Source organism: Perognathus longimembris, chromosome 18 (genome assembly GCF_023159225.1).
Source record: "Perognathus longimembris pacificus isolate PPM17 chromosome 18, ASM2315922v1, whole genome shotgun sequence".
Classification (NCBI taxonomy): Eukaryota; Metazoa; Chordata; class Mammalia; order Rodentia; family Heteromyidae; genus Perognathus; species Perognathus longimembris.
This window is the reverse complement of record NC_063178.1, coordinates 24,578,844-24,596,883: the sequence shown is the minus strand read 5'-3', so window position 1 is coordinate 24,596,883 and position 18,040 is coordinate 24,578,844. Positions and strand designations below refer to the sequence as shown.

The 18,040-nt window shown below is 37.9% G+C and overlaps 1 protein-coding gene across 2 annotated transcripts in view; it reads right to left on the bottom strand.

Annotated features, from left to right (window-relative positions):
• The window catches only part of Arhgap21 (Rho GTPase activating protein 21), a 117,565-nt gene that overhangs the window by 64,757 nt on the left and 34,768 nt on the right, over positions 1-18,040 (bottom strand). For both annotated transcript variants that reach the window (XM_048367932.1, XM_048367933.1), the window contains exon 3: positions 2,325-2,504. In XM_048367932.1, coding sequence (XP_048223889.1) covers positions 2,325-2,504 — 180 coding nt within the window. The remainder of the gene's footprint in view (positions 1-2,324; positions 2,505-18,040) is intronic.

The window sequence follows — 18,040 nt, the reverse complement described above, 5'->3', positions numbered from 1 at the left end:
TATAAAAACACCCTTATTCAAGTTAATGCCTGTAATACGAGCATTTGGGAGGCAAAGGCATTTGCTGAGCCTCTATCGTATGGAAGCTACTGTAGTAAGAAAAACAAGAGATTTGACTGCAGGCTGATTATTTATTCTACAACTCTGACCTTTATTTTGGCTGCTCAAATGTTGTTTTCTTCTTCTGACTATAAGCTCTGTTCTGAGACTAGTAAGGTTGCCAGCTAAGTGACATAATAAAGACATTGTTGGATTAATTACACATTTCCTAAAAGCTATAAAAATATTAAAAATTGTTTAAAATTCATATGAGGCTGGAGATAAAGCTGTGGCATGTAGCTTGTACAAGGCCCTGACTTCAATCCTCAGTATACCACACGAACATATTCTTTGTATTAACTAAATCTCAAAATAGAACGAAGCTAGGCACTTGTGGCTCACACCTAAAATCCTAACCACTTGAGGGGAAAGATTTAAAGGATTACGGTGGCTCCAGGATAGCCCGGGGAAAAAGTTCACAAGACCCCATCTCAGCAAGAAAAAAATTGGTGTGGTTGTATGTACTTTCCATCCCAGCTATGGCCGGAAACACAAACAAGAGGATCACAGTCCGGGATGGTATGCTGAGCACTGGTGGCTCAGGCCTAGAATTCTTGTTACTTAGGAGGCTGAGATCTGAGGGTGGAAATTCAAAGTCAGCCCAGGTAGGCAAATCTGAAAGACCTTGTCTCTAATGAAGCAGCAAAAATCAGATAGTAAAGGTATACAGTTCAAGTGGTAAAACACTTATTTGTGAGTAAAAAAAAAGCCGAGTAAGAGCATAAAGACCTGAGTGCTAGCCCCAATAACAACTCATACACACATAATCAGAGCAAACAGAGCCAGAGGCATGGCTCAAGCAGCAAAACACCTGCTTAGTAACAGGGAAGCCTGGAGTTCAAAACCTCAGTAACCACTGCAAGATTTCAAGATATATTTTCCAGAAAAAACTTATAAGAATAAGATCTTTATTCAAGAACATCTATACTAAACAACAACATTAGTAGCTAAAATTACTCTGCATCCACTTCTGTCCTAAGTGTTTTGTATGCACTGTATCACATAACCAACATACAGACAAAACTGCCAGAGCCTGCTGGGGACCCACTCAAGGTTACAGAGCTAATAAGGAGCAGAGATGGGGCTCAAATGACTCCATCACCTCTGCTACTAATAATAGTACTGTTACTGACCTTCTCAGAAATATTTTACAGTAAGAATATATGTTTAATATGTGTTTGGTAAAATTATCTTAAAAATAGATTACCTATATATTCAATATGCACCATGACCCAAAGCCCTTATTTAAAACATATTAAAAAAGATAGAAAGTATTCAGCTCTAATATGCAGTTAGTAAGTGCTTCGATATGTGACCCAATATGTAAAGTAGTACTATTTCAGTACTTTTAAGATCAAATAGATTCTAAGGGCATCTAGCCAGCAGTTTTACAGTCATTTCAGGAAATCTAAACTGGCAAATCTTAATTCCAAAGCTAGCAATTATTCATAATCCTTAAAAGCTACTCAGTCCTTTTAAAAGATTACCCTCTGAGACATTTTACTGGAAAGATATATTTAACAAAAAAATGCAATAAAAAGAATGTGGTTTCTAGCTAGACCTAGACACTATTTTAAAGATAGCTTTAGATTCGTAAATACTGGCCAAGTCCAAATCCCGGATCCACTAGACTTAGACATTATTACCTGACCACATCAGCAATCACATCTGTTAGGATGAGTGACTCCACTTGCTCCAGAGGCTGCCGCTGGAGGGATGCAGCAAGACAGTACTCACAGGGAATAGTAATACACAGAACGAGCCCTCCTAGCGTCAGCTCTAAGGGTTCCATTCCCCACTCCCGCCCAAGAAAGCATCATCTTACAAGTAAGTCATTTACATCGACAATTCTGACTTGGCATCATATTACATTATCTGAAAGTTGAGATCTGCTCTAATCTTATTAATTTTGTGTAACTATCGGGACATCTTAATTTCCATTGTACGTAGTAGCCCACACAGAAAATTCTCCACCTTTCTTGATCTAGGAAAGCAGTTACATATTAGAAAAAGGAGAATGATGTGTTTGAAAAACAGATGTCAGTATGATATTTCAGAGAAGATCAAAGATTTTGTTCTAAGGAGTAGACAAATGCCTGACACAACAAAAATACAAATATGATAATCATTTTAAGATAGAAAACTGGCAGGAGGAAGGGTGACGGAAGACCGAACAGGACAGGATTGCTTTATTTTTTTCAAGTTATTATGATTATTTCTCTTACCTTACATGCAAATTGAATCGCAGACTCTGGAGGATAAACAATAAAATGCCTTAATGTAAAACCAAAGCCTTGAGATGTTCTCTTCAACAAAACTGTCTTGGGACCTGGCCAGGAAAATGGTTCGTCTTCGGATGGTGATACAGTTTCACTTTGTTCTTTTCCATCTTTATTTTTCGATGCCTAAAATGAAAAGATATTTAAAAGTTAACTATAAAACACAATAGATTTCTTCACTTAGGAAAAAAATGTTAAAATATTGGAGTATACATACAAAATGATTTTTAAAAAGTGTGATTTAGATATATCACAACAAACCATACAACCATCCAAAACTAAAGTACTAAGCCAGGCAAGGTGTTATACACCTATAATCCTAGCACTCGGGAGAGGCTAAGACACGAGGGCCATGAGTTCAAGATTAGCCTAGGCTAGAGAGTGAATTTACAGTCTACATAGCAAGACCCTATCTTAATGAGCAAAACAAAAGAAACAAAAAACTAACTTTTTCTAAAAAAAAACTTAATCAAAAGCAAAACAGAATTCCTGGAAATTAAAAGTTCATAGGCTAAAATTAAGAACATAATAGCAGGAGTTAGAGATGACTCTACAGAAATCTCTGCGTGAACACAGGTCTAATAAACATAACTATGAGAGACATGTGGAATTCTTACTAATAAAATGCCTTAGCCTTATCATATAGCAACAAATATTAGAAAGTAATACAAAGGCCTTGGTTTCTAAGCATACAGATACACCTTGACCCTTCAAGTTCCCTGACCTCTCCTCCACACCTCAGTTTTTGCCTGACCAAAACCCTCTTACAAATTCAGAAATAAGGAGCTTACTTAGGGACTCTGACTTTTTGGTTCATTCCCTTTAACACCCCAAGTTCTTGCAATTCTTCAGTCAAGGCTGGACCCTTAACCCTTTCCCCTGGTCCCTCCCCAACCTCAGGCTCTCACTTCCCTCTTAAGTCAGATTCCATTCACTTTTCCACAAAGTCATCAGATAAGACCTAATCCTACCTCTTATCTAGTCTCAGTGAACATAGTGGAGAAAATCATAAACTAAGCTGATTTCCCTTTAGGATCACGATTACTAATCTCAAGAGAGGTTAGTGAGTATTGTCAGTCATTGATAATAATTCTGTCTGGTCCACTCTACCTCATTGGCTATTTCATCCTTTCTCTCTTACTCTTGCTTGTAGTGGAAGGCTCTGCTTTGTATCATATTGAGAAAACAGCAGTGATAAACTGAGAATTCCATCCTGCTATCTTGACCTAACCTACTTGCAATTGTGTCTATGTTCTCCTATCTTCCTTATACAGGGATGGAGTGTCTACTCTTACAAGGCCTACACATACAATGGCTCCCTCCTCTTACTATTAACAACACAGAGCCAGCAGCCTCTCTTCTCTTTTTTGCATCAGCTGTTCTTTACTGTACCATACCTATCAGCATCCATACATTTTGTGATTTCTTGACTACTTAGTTCTCTATAGCTAGAGAGAGCATGTTTGTTTCTCTTTTGAGCAAAGCTCCTAGAAGTTTACGAATCACTTCTTTGAAAATAAAAGTTTTTCCTTGACCTTCCCACACTGATTTTTTTTTCTCCTCTGCCATCTCTTCATCTACTAAATTTCTGAACCTGGAAGTACTCAGGACTCAATTCACACAATGCATGGACTTCTCTACTTGTGTTGACTTCTTTCAGTCTCATGCCCTAAATACCATCATACACATGTGACTCCCAAGTATTTATCTCTAGCCCAGATACCTCCCCAATCATGTAGGCATCATAAACTTGAAACATCTGCATTGCTGATAAGATGTTGTTTTAATTTACAACTGTAAGTTCATTCCAGCATTTAAGAAATGACATATTGGGGCTGGGAATATGGCCTAGTAGCAAGAGTGCTTGCCTCCTACACATGAAGCTCCCGGTTCCAGCACCACATATATGGAAAAAGGCCAGAAGGGGCGCTGTGGCTCAGGTAGCAGAGTGCTAGCCTTGAGCGGGAAGAAGCCAGGGATGGTGCTCAGGCCCTGAGTCCAAGGCCCAGGACTGGCCAAAAAAAAAAAAAAAAGAAATGCCATATTTATCAAGTGGCTTCACACTACTGAATTTTTATTATCCTCCAGTAAGTAGTCTATTCACAATGATTTGTTTTATATGGTGATGGGAAGATAGCTAGACAGTAACACTTCCAACCAAACTTGCAGTAGGAGGCTATGTGATTGAGGAACTGGAACATGAAAATATACAATATACAAAATCAACAGTATATCTACAACAAGAAAACAGCAACTGAAAAAATTTGAAATGTATCATTTAACTAGTATTAAAATATGAACTATTTAGTAGTAAATCTGGCAAAAAATTACATAAGCTCTGAAAACTATATAACTCAAATACTGTTAAGACATACTAGAGAATGGATATACCACATTATAGTTCAGAAGACTATTATTAAAATGTTAACTAGCTCAAAAATTTTCCATAGACTCATCGCAATCTCAACCAAAACTTCAGGGCATTATTACATAGAAGTTGCCATGTTGTTTCTAAAATTCACTTTAAAATATAACAAATCTAAAATAGCCAAATAGAATGAAGTGGCAATGGTCATCTTACAAATTTTCAAGATTCAGAACAGATAAAAGTCTAGGTATTGACCAACACCCATTTAGTGCAGCAATTCTACCCCTAGGTATGTGAACATATGTCAATTTAGTATGGCTACCATACAAATACATAACCACAAATATCCCTAGAATAACTGACTATCCATTTGCACGAGAAAAATGAAAGATCTTTCATCTTTAATTCCCATTAATTACACAGAAAATAAACTCAAATGATCACAAGCTTTTTTTTAAACTACTGGACAAAATACAGTGAAAACTGTTACAAACTCAAAGTTAGGCTAAGATTTCTTGGATAGGACACCAAAGATTATAATCTAGTAGTTCTAAATGGGGCCTCATCAAAACTAAGAACCTCTGCTCTTTGAAAGACAAGAGAATAAAAAAGCAATCAAGTGGGAAGGTATCTGTAAATGACATATCTCAAACAGGGCTTATTATTTAAAATATAAGAGGGATTCTCCAAACTAAGTAAAAAACAAAATCCAAAGGAGAAGGAAAAGAAAAAGAGTAGATCTGAACATACTTTACTAAAGGAGCCACATGAATGAAAATAAGTATAGAAAGGGATGGAAGATATAAACTAAAACAGTGACAAATCACAACATACCTGCTAGAAGTGCTAACATGATAAAGACTAATTATATCAACGGTTGGACAGGATGCAAAGTCACTAAAACTCACAGACATTGCTAATGGGAACTAAAATGGTGTGAACATTCAGAAAAAGTCTTGTAGTTAATTAAATATATTTACCATATGACACAGCCATTCTGCTCCGAGGTAAACAGCCAAGAAAAACTAAAAGTATATATGGATCTAAAGACTTATGAGGTTTCAGAGCAGCTTCATCTGTTATAGCCATAAACTGAAAAGTATCCCAAATGTGTTACCAACAAATACATAAATAAACTGGGATACAACCAAACCATACAAGCCTTCTTGCCAATAAAATGAACTTGATATATTTTAGCTATATATTAATTATACTGAGGTAAAGAACAAAGACCAAAAAGAGTATGTGAATATATGATTCCATTTACATATAATCTTACAAAGTTTCCAAAGTTCCCTGAAAGGCTACTGGTTGCTGGTAGGTGTATACATACAAATGCAAAAACTCATCCATTTATACAGTTCAAATAGGAATAGTTGTTTCTATAGCAAATATATTCTTCAACAATGATAACTGCTACAACCAAAAGAGGCAACAGAAGCAATGTGAATGAGAAAGCAAGAGGCGGAAGTTTGGAAGAAAGCCAGGCGTCTTTAACATCACTGCTGACAGTTGAGATTTATGGAGAGTTCCTAAGAGTTCACTTTACTGCATCCGTGGGAAGGTCAATGCACACTAGTTATATTGTTTTGTATGAATAAAATGTAAAAAAAAATCTAATTCTATATTTAACATTGCAAAAATAGTTTAATACCATTTTCCATCTACCCTCATTCTTCAGAAATAAAAGATTCTATTCTGACTGTCTCTTTTTATCTGACTTTTTAGTTTACCACTAGGGTTAAGAACATATGATACTTGTGGGCTGGGGATATAGCCTAGTGGCAAGAGTGCCTGCCTCGGATACACGAGGCCCTAGGTTCGATTCCCCAGCACCACATATACAGAAAACGGCCAGAAGCGGCGCTGTGGCTCAAGTGGCGGAGTGCTAGCCTTGAGCGGGAAGAAGCCAGGGACAGTGCTCAGGCCCTGAGTCCAAGGCCCAGGACTGGCCAAAAAAAAAAAAAAAAAAGAACACATGATACAGAGATAGGGAATCAGGCAATAAACCTGGCTCTGTCGCTGTCTGGTTGTATAACAGTATACCAATACTTAGCCTCGCAATGTTCTCCTCTTCATAATAAGAATGAAAGCACTTCTCTCCAAGAACTAATGTGTATTAAATAAGAAATGCATATATACAATAGAGCACAGAAATATTTATACTTGTTCGTTCCTTTTCTGCAAACACCACAAAAATATGTCATCTTCGTCTATTCTCTTCAAATTTCATTTTCCTGGAAGTTCTTTCAGTCACAATATTTTAAGATACTCATGTGTCAGAGGCAGTTGGAAAGATTCATCAAAGCAAATAATGAAACTCTGGAGACAATCTGGGCTGGTAACCAAAAGGATAAGAAGAAACTGGCCAGCCAACTTTCTTCCCTATTTTCAGCTCTTTGCCTGAAACAGTATCTCTGGAGTTATTACCTCTTGGGGGCTCTTTACATTAGAAACTATGACTTTAGTCATTCACATTCACTTAAATTGATCTTTTTTCAGAGCTTGGGAGCTTCAAGTGCCTAACTGTATTGTATTTGATCACTAACCTGGTGAAGAACATGGAAGGGCTGGGGATAGAGCTCTGTCATAGAGAGGTTTGATTCCCAATTGTTTCAAGATTTTTTTTTTTGCCTATTTTGAACAAATGTACTTATGAATATTCCTGTGTAGGTTATTTATGTGAACATACTTTCCATTTCTCTAGAATAATGTTCCAGAGAACAACTTGAAGTATTTGGGCTCCTGTAACAAAATACCATAGAATAGGTAGCTCCTAGACAAGAGAAATTTATTTCCCACAGTTCTGAAGGCTGGGTGAGGTGCTGGCAGATTCGGTGTCTGCTAAGGGCCTTCTTCTTTCTAGATGGCACCTTCTTGTTTGTTGTGTTTTGATATAGTCATGGGACAAGGTGAGGTCTCACAGGCCTTTTCACAGGGCACAAAGCTCAGTCATTAAAAGCTCTTTGACCTTTTTTTTTCTGCTGTGTGTGTGTGTGTGTGTGTGTGTGTGTGTGTGTGTTTGTGTTTTGCTGGTCCTTGGGTTTGAACTTACAGTCTGCATGCTTTTTTTGCTCAAAAGTGCTCTACCATTAGTTTCACAGCTCTACTTCCAGCTTTTTGGTAGCTGACTGGAGATAAATCTCATGGACTTTCCTGCACAGACTGGCTTTGAACCACAATCCTCAGATCTCAGCCTCCTGAGGAACTAGGATTGCCCAGAAAATTTTCACACTTTAAATGCTATTCATATATTCAATTCACTCCTAGTATATTATTATGACTTGGCCTCATAGCTCCAAAACACAAGTTTGCTCTACTTTGCTTTTCAGTTATATAGGAAACTGTCTTGGCCCATGGTTTCATACTTCAAGTTTCTAAACTAAGCTTACGTGCCTTGTCTCACTTAACTCTTCACACAAAATGGAAGGCGGGCCTGTTGAGTAAGAAATTTCACTTTTGCTCTCTATAAACTTACGATTTTTGAAAGGTACATGACAAAGTTGTTTCTAGTCACCGATGCGGAACATGGCACAGAAGCCCTTCCCCTCTCCTACTTTTCCCACAAGAGGAGAAGGGAAGGTTACGTTTTTCCTGGGCCTGTCTACAAAGAGGAGATTAAAAAAAGAAATATATACATATGCCCTCATTCATCTGTACCTACAGTGCCTTTGATCTGCTAGATTCTGTAACAGGAGCAAACTGGGCACACGCTGAGAAGGAGCCAGCAGGCACCAATTTCGCCACTTAGGGAGATCTCTAACACACACACACACACACATACACACACACATATACACACACACACACCCTCCCCACACTACTCATTCCTCACCATGAGCACCAATTCGCGTAACAGCAGCATCCACATGCCGGAAGCCCAGAAGTGACTGGAACTGAAGTGGTTAAATTCCTCTGGTCTAAGAACTGTCATTTGATTCCCTTAAAAGACTTCATAACAAGGTCATTCGATTAAATAATAGCTCAAGGCTAAAAGAAACCAAAATAAAGGATAAAAACTAACTTCATAAAAGATATAACAACTAGACAAAGCAAACTATAAGGGTGAGAGAAAGTATAAGACGAAAACATCCATCATAACAAAACAACTAAAGTAATAAAAACCTCACATAGGAAAATGCAACAGACAGGACCCAACTCTTTAGAATGGAAAACTTCAAGACCGTATCAGTTTGACACAAACACTGAAATGTCCATTTGTAACTGGTGATACTTTTTGCTTATGAATAGCAGCTCAACAAAGTTGGAGGCAGGTGGCTGACAGTACTGTGGTTTGAACGCAGGTCCTCGTACTTGCTCAGCACATTTGCTTGGCTGGCACTTGACACCTAAGCCATGCGTTGTTAGCCCTACAGTTTGCTGATTATTTTGGAAACACAGTCTAGTGTATTTTTCCAGTTGGTCTCAAACCAGAAAAAAAACAAATTTTCAAGATCTCAGCCTCCTAACAACCTAGGATCATAAGAGTGGGCCACTGGAGTCTGGCTAAAGGTATTTTAAAAAGAAAAAAATTACAGGTAAAAACGCAAAGTCTAAACTGTAGCAGAGGTGGCAGAGATAGGATTTTAGTGTAAAGAAATGTAATAGAGGCAGAAAAGAATACCTATATACTTGGAATACTTTGTGTGCGTGTGTGTGTACATGTGTGCACACACGTGTGTCTGTGGTGGGTCCAGTGCTTTCCCTTGGTAGGCCAAGTACTCTTATCACTAGAGCCACGCCTCCATTTCAGCTCTTTTATTTGTTAATTATGGTGTGTGGCAGACTTTGCTGCCCAGGTTGCTTTGAACCATGATCCTCATATCTCAGTCTCTTGAGTAGCTAGGATTACAGGAGGGAACCACCAGTGTGTCTTTCTTGGACTTAATTTCTTAACAGAAATTTCCAATTCTTAAATTTATTACACACTTGGACATTTACCCATAATAACTTTTATGTATCTGACTTCCATAAACTGGCTGGATCCTTTATGCTATTGCTTCTATATGAGTTAATTTATGGATTATTTTGAATCACTGGTATTTTCAATATATGATGTCTTTTCTTATTCAAGTTTCTGCTGTGCATTACCACTATAGAGAACTTTATTACTTGTAGAGAACTTTTTCTCCTCTCTTTTTGTCTGGTTTGCATTGTTTTCAGATCTACATGTTTCAAAAACAAGTTTTTAATCTTCACATTTAAAAGTTCACATTCATGGAAGATAGCTGTGTTTAAATCTGCAACTACAACAGGAAACTGCCTCAAAAAACCAAACAGTTGGAAAGAATGCTGTAAACATCTAGAAATGTTTCGTGGTTTAATTTTGCCTACTATATTATGATTCTATGTTATTTCTGATTTAGTGATAATGTATGTCATCTAGCAACAATATGCTAGGGGAAAAATCCCAGTATACTTCTCCCTTCACAACCAATGTGCCATTCAGACCATTTCCTGGGCACGCTCCCAGAGTTCTTCGGCTGGAAGCGAGGCTGTATTATCTATGGAGTTCTCTCCATGTCCACATGACTAATGTATCTTCAATGATAATGAGAAAATTTGAGCTATCCTCCTAAACAGAAAACCTGTTCTCAAAATTATACCTGGAATCATCTGACACTTGTATTTCCCTCTCCCTACCCTTCTCTTCTCCTCCCCAACCCCTCTACCTCTCAGGGTCTTGCTATGTAGCCCAGGCTTGCCACTTAACTCAAGATGCTCCAGCTTTGGACCCCTGAGTGCTGGAATTACAGGCAAGAACAACTATATCCAGCTTCATTTTTTCTTGATTTTAGAGAACTTCTCGGTATTCCACTCATTCCAATAACAAATATGCCTGACTCTAACATGTGTTCCGTGTTTATTTTTTCTTCTTTAATTAATAGTCTTTCACACTGTTTTCAAAATGTGTTATTTAGAGTCATTCAAACCTAGTGGCACACTCCTGTAATCCCAACACTCCTGCGGTTGAGGCAGGAGGATTCTGAGTTGGGAGGATAACCTGAGCTATTCAAAAAGCTGGTGTCTCAAAAAAAAAAAAAAAGAGGAAAAAAGAAAATAGGATGCTGGCCGGGGGAAGAGATACAGAAAGGAAAGAAAAGGAAATGATCAACAGCTACCCAGTTCCTAGTTTACTTTTTCCCACTGGTAAATAAGATTCCATTATGGATATATCATATTTTATTTTTCTATTCTCCTGTAAATGAAACTAGGGTTCCTGCTTCCAAGTTATTTGCTGTTAAAATTTTTAGTGTTATTAAGAACATCTTGTGATTTTTAAAATTTATTTATTTATTTGTTGTTTTTGGTGCCAATCCTGGGGCTTGAACTCAGGGCCTGGGCACTGTCCTTGAGCCTTTTTTTTTTTTTCCCCTCAAGACTAGCACTGCTCCTTGAGCCACAGTCCCACTTCTTGCTTTTGGATGGTTAATTCGAGGATAAGCCTCTCATGGGCTTTTTTTTTGCCAGTATCGGCTTCAAATTGTGATCCTCAGATCTCAGCCTCCTGAGTAGCTAGGATTACAGGTGTGAGCCACTGCGCACCTGCTCAGTTTCTGATTTTAAAGACATCCTTCTTGCTGTAGGAGTTAAGGTGCTTGCATAGCATTCCCACGGTTTCTTTGAAGGACTCAGCTGGAGTAGCGTATGTCTGCACAGCAGACATCCACACAGAATGGGAATGAAGTGTATGGTCTGGACCGTGGCCCTAGGCAACTATGATGTAATGGTCTCTGTCATTACAGCACTCAGAGACATAGGTTAAGAAATCACTTGCTCTTTAAACATCAGAGGCTCTGCTTAACATTTTACCCTTAAAGTTTCTCTCCTATTCCTCAACACTGTCTTCAGAGAAACTAGGAACTATTTACCTCTTACCTTTAAATAATGCTTTTTATGGCTTGGGCTTAAGGGAAAAAAAAGTCAAGTGAAAAATACTTTATATTTTGTATAGACTGGCAAAGCACTGATTAAAATTGTTTCCTAAGAACAGAAAGCCCAATTCTATTTTGCAAAGGACAAATATTTCTAGGTGAAGTTTGATCTGTCACTGTAATAAAAATTCTTCAAATATTAACCATGATTAAATATGAGGACTCATGATCATAAATGTTCAATAACAACTGCCATGTTTAACTGTTTCTACAACTTTGTAAGGCACAGTTTTACATTAAAAAATAAGCCACGGAGAAAAGTATACTTTTGTGCATTTTCTTCTTAATGAGGACTTAAGTGACTTGGAAATAAAAATTCCAAATTCAGTATCAAAAACAAATTTTCAAAAGTTATGTAACTTTCCTACTTTTTTTTGTAAAGAAACAGTCTAAAATGACTATAACCAATATATGTTTAAAATGAAAAAAAAACACCTAATAACTTATTATTTTAGCCATGAACTTTCTCAGCAAATCATAAAAGCAGTACTAGAATAAAATGTATTATTTTTTCTGGCCATTAATTTTTTTCTTTCCTCCTGTAGTAAACATGTCACTTCCTAAAGGAAGGAAGAGAGCTAAAGCTAAAAGGAAATACTTTGCAAAATACATATTTTTTAAAGTAGTGTATCTATCACATTAAGCATATGCCAGAAAAAATAGTATGATAATAGATCACTGTTGAGATTTGTTGTATAATATAGTTTACACTGGCACAAGCATTTTGCCCTTCCTTTCAAGTCCTAACTAGATCTATTGAACATGTTTAATCAATTTCCTTTTAAGCATGTCCACCAAAATCAGGGACCATAATTTTAGTCATATTCTTTATTTGCTGCATAATTTGCCAGAAAGCATCTATTGACTACAAAGATACAACGATGGAAAGACAGTACAACGAAATCACCTCTCCTTTTCCAAATACAACTCTGCCATGTTTTAGTATCTATTCCAACAATATCATTCTATGGGACTTGAATCTGCAATAATATTTTTCTGCTAAGAAATCACTTCACTATCTGAAGTTTAGCTAAAGTCTCTCACGAATAATGTTCTCCCCAAGCAGAGATGACACTAAACAGAAGATACTACAGTTAAAAAAAAAATTTAATCATAAATGATGCTGAAGGTAAGACCCAGTGGCTCACACCTGTAATCCTACTCAGGAGGCTGAGATCTGAGGATAGTGGTTCAAAACCAGCCCCAGAAGGAAAGTCAATGAGACTCTCATCTCCAACTTATCACCAGAAAAAAGCCGGAAGTGTGGCTCGAGTGATAGAGAGCTAGCCTTGAGAAAATAAGGTCAAGAAGAGCATGCAGGCCAAGGTCAAGCCCTAGGACTAGCACACATTCAAAAACAAATTTTTTTTAATGCCAAAAAGGTTTCACATGTGCAAATATAAGCCTCAAATTCTGCTAGGGTGAAGCCCCACCTCCCTTACTAATGTACTGATTAGTTCTCAATACATGCAGACTGTGACCGTTTGAGACTTCCGGGAGATCAAGAACATCCTAGAAGGTAAGCTCTGTCACTAACACCAAACAGTCCTAGATTTGCTAAATTTTCTAGATTTCTTTTTGTTTTCCTTCTCCTCTACCAAATCTGAGAAAGATGGCTGAAAACAGAAAGTCAATATATGAAATATCAACTATCCCGAGCTGCTTTGGTGAGAAGCAGAAGTATTTACATAGAAGCCTGCCCCATCCTGCTAATTCCTTGGAAGCTCTGCTAAAGGAGTTTAAAAATCACAAACTTAGTTCAGCCAATTTATTTTACAAATACAGACACTGAGGCCCAGAGAGACTTGCTGATGGTCTCATAGCTAATTAGTGACATGGTTTGGACCACAACCAAAGTTTCCAGTCTCCTGATCTAGAACTTTTCCACTACCCCACACCATTAACAGATTGTGTTAACAATTAGAAGGTAGTAGCTATAGGTAACATACCATATTTTTTTCATTATTTATATGACAAACATAAAACATGTTCATTAAGGGAAAATAGAACTAAGCAAAGAGAAGATAATTTATCTACCATTCTCATTTTAAAGTAAACTAGCTCAGTATATTTGGAATATATATATATATATCCCTTCAGACTTTTTTCATATGTATAATACATACAAATATACTTCTAACCTAATATTAATACTTTATGGCCATATATAACTATATCATCATTCTTTAAAGAGTATATAGCATTTCATTACATGAACAAATCACTGCACGGAGGTATGCACACTGTTCATTAGCGTTTTCTATCATTCTGATTCTATTATTACTATTCCATCACTGGTTTACGAAAAACAAAAAGAATTATATTAGGACAAAGTCCTAAGAATGAAACTTCTAGTTCAAATAGGTACTTTCTCCTAGCTTTTGGTTTAGACACAAATTTTCAAAGTTCTCTGCAAACACTAGAGAAGGAAATCCCATCTTACAGCATATGATACTCCATCATCATTTTCACACACAGATAAAATTTTAAATGCTTCCTGGTTGTTGTTGTTTGTTTATTGCTCTTGTTACTATTGAGGCTAAATATCTAAACATAATTGTAAAATATTTTTAATATGAATAATGTAGAAAAGTACACATAGTCTTTGGCTTCAAGAAGGTACCTTGATGTGGGGAAAAAGAACTCTACTGCACTGCTGGTGGGAATGCAAACTAGTACAACCACTCGAGAAAGCAGTCTGGAGGTTCCTCAAAAAATGAAACATATGGAGGGCTGGGAATATGGCCTAGTGGTAAAGCGCTCGCCTCGTATACATGAAGCCCTGGGTTCGATTCCTCAGTACCACACATATAGGAAAGGCTGGAAGTGGCACTGGGGCTCAAGGGGTAAAGTGCTAGCCTTGAGCAAAAAGAAGGCAGGGACAGTGCTCAGGCCCTGAGTTCAAGCCCCAGGACTGGTAAAAAAGAAAAGAAAGAAACAGAGATCTTCCCTATGCCCTACCATACCACTCCTAGGCTCTACCCTGAGGATCATGAGCCAGGATATAAGGACACCTGCGCATATCATGTTCACTGTCACAGGATTCACTACCCCCAAGGTAGGGAAACAACCCAGATGCCCCACAATAGATAAGTGGATCCAAAAAACCATGCTACCTATACACAATGGAATTTCACACAGCTATCAGAAAGAATAAAATAGCGTCATTTTCAAGGAAATGGATGGAACTAGAACAAACCGTGTTAAGTGAGGTAAGCCAAGTTCAGAGAGACAAACCACCCATGTTCTCCCTAATATGCGGAAGTTAGATCTAAAACAAAGTACACAGGATTCTAGATACTCACAGTGAGATTAAAAGAGGGTAGTCTTAGTAGAGAAATCACAAAGGTGCAATACCCAAGTGCCTCTTCGTATGTATATAAAGTATATATATACTGAAATGAATTCCAAAGATATGGAAACAAAGGACCTTTCTTTTAACTTGCTTTTTTTCCTGATGACTCTGTGTTCTTTACCTATCTATGGTATATTCGCGCGCACATCTGTAGAAGGGGGGAGGGGGGAGGGGGAAAAGGGGGAAAAGTGCAGCACTGGAGTGCACCGGACATTGATGAAAGTCAAGGATGCAACTCATGGGCGGAGATGGACGGGAGAGATTGAGAGAGAATGAGGGAACAAATGACTGTACAAAGGAAATGTACTTATTACCTGACATATGTAAATGTAACCTTGCTGTAGATCACCTCTAAAGTAACTTTTAAAGAAGCTACCGTGTTGTGATTGGAACTCAGAACACAGTTCCCATGCCCAAGTTATGAATGGGGAGGAACAAGAATGTCTTAAATCACTGTAGCAGAAATCAAAGCAAAATCCCTGATGGCTGCAAAGGGAGTCACAGAAACCCAGAAGTATCACCTGAGGTCACAGACCCAAGGCTGATAGAGCATGTAACAAGCCTCCCAAGACCGGAGGATCAAATCCCCTTATGATGTGACTCGTCTAAGCCCTGGGATGTACCTTCACTTTGGGTGAGCTCATCAGAGGAGATCCAGCTTTGAGTTATGGAGCCTGGCAATAAGCAAATGCCAGGCCACTGCTCCAGGGACACCCACAGTCCCCTGGGAGGCCGGGCTGTGGAGGCGGAACAGGAAGCTGCCATTCTGTTCCAGATGTGGTACTATGCAATTCCCCGGGGGCTTTCAACTTCACGGTTTCGCCCAGATCATTACTTCGGAGTTCCAGAAAGAAATTCCAAACGCAGGAAGAAAGTGCTTTACAATTGGATCACGAAAGTTATCATTAAATATCAAGAAACTATTTTAGACACAATTTTAGAGAGAGCGCTGACAGCTTAATATTTCATGGAATTTCAATGGAAACCTTTTATTCATTCCATGATTTAATATCCTATAAATACGATGACCTTTCAAAAATTAAATTAATACATTATTAAATTGGTGAACTTAATAGTTATTTTTACAAGGAAAAAAATGTTTTTACTTGCTAAAATCCAGAAAGGCCCCTACAAAAAAAGCAATGATTTAGTGATTAGAAATCTCAAAAAATACCAGGTATGATGACCAATAAAAAGCTGATGCATTGGTGTATATACCTGTTATTCTAGCTACATGGGAATGGGCAAATACGAGGAACTGTAGTCCAGGCCTGCTCTGACCAAAAGTGAGACTACATTAGAAAAAATGATGCAAATAACCAGGGCTGGGAACACAACGCAAGCCTAGCAAGCACAAGTTCAAACCTCAATACTGCCAAAAAAATAAAAATGAAGAAACTTCAAGGGGCTGGGGATATGGCCTAGTGGCAAGAGTGCCTGCCTCATATACATGAGGCCCTGGGTTCGATTCCCCAGCACCACATATACAGAAAATGGCCAGAAGCGGCGCTGTGGCTCAAATGGCAGAGTGCTAGCCTTGAGCAAAAAGAAGCCAGGGACAGTGCTCAGGCCCTGAGTCCAAGGCCCAGGACTGGCCAAAAAAAAAGAAACTTCAAAAACCATCTTTACAAGAACAAAGTGCTATGATTTTTTTTTTTCAAACCCAGTGCCTTGTACATCCTGGACAAGTGCTTTACCACTAAGGTAAAATCCCCATTTATGACTTTTAAACAAATGTGAATATACAAGCTGCCTAGGACCCAAGGAAGATTTTAAAGTGTATTGAGGAACACCCAATACTCCTCAAAAAGGCAAATCAAGATGCCTTAAATTGTACTAAAAATAGGCTAGAAATAAGTAGCATGAATTATCCATGTGAGTTTTGACATTCAAAAGGAAGCTGTGTGTTCCAAGAAGGGCAGTTACGCTATTTCATTTTGGTCTCGGTGTAGGTGTTATGGCTGCACTGGATACCATGGAACATTTCTATAAACACTAGTTCATTGCTCCTAGTTCATGTTACCACTGCTGACCTGTGGTGCATGACTAGATGGCACTGAGAAGACACTGTTTATGGAGTCTAGAGCACCTGGAGGGTGGAGTGGAGAGACACTATAGCTGTACAAATGAATCTAAGTTTGGGAGAATGGGGTGGAGATTTAGGGATCATCAACTATGATACCTATAGTCAGGGAGTTGGTAGAAACAGTCCACAGAATGGAATGCAGAATATGGGAAAACGGACACAAATCGATGCTATGCAGTATTTAACTCAAATTTTTGATTAATTAAACTCCACAAGATGAAATCATTTCCAGCACTGTCTTCTTGTAAATTAGCCTCCTTTTCAAATTTTTTGAATTTAATTTTAAAAACAGAGTGGTTAGTTACATCTGTTAGGCAAACAGGATATTTCTTTTTGGACAATGTCACCTCTTCCTCAAATATTTTCTTCTTTTTTTTAGCCAGGCCTGGGGCTTGGACTCAGGGCCTGAGCACTGTCCCTGGCTTCTTTTTGCTCAAGGCTAGCACTCGGCCACTTGAGCCACAGCGCCACTTCTGGCCATTTTCTGTATATGTGGTGCTGGGGAATTGAACCCAGGGCCTCATTTATGGGAGGCAAAGCACTCTTGCCACTAGGCCATATCCCCAGCCCCCTCAAATATTTTCTAATGTTCACTTTTAATAATTTTAAAATGGCAATTCTGTTCATTCCTTGGATCCAACTCTTTAAAATTCTTTATAGTGTAGAAAACATTTAAATATTTGGTTGAGACTTCTGAAAACAACAAAGGCTTGAAATTGATGGTGTTTACTCAAATAGAGAGCACCCAAAGAAACTGAGTATCATATAACATTACTACTATTTTGTGGATTTTTAACATTATATTCAAAGTAATTCTGTGTGTGTGTGTGTACACACACAGAAACATACCATATATAATATACATATATATGCTATAGCATATGCTACATGATACATTATATAATATATAACATATCT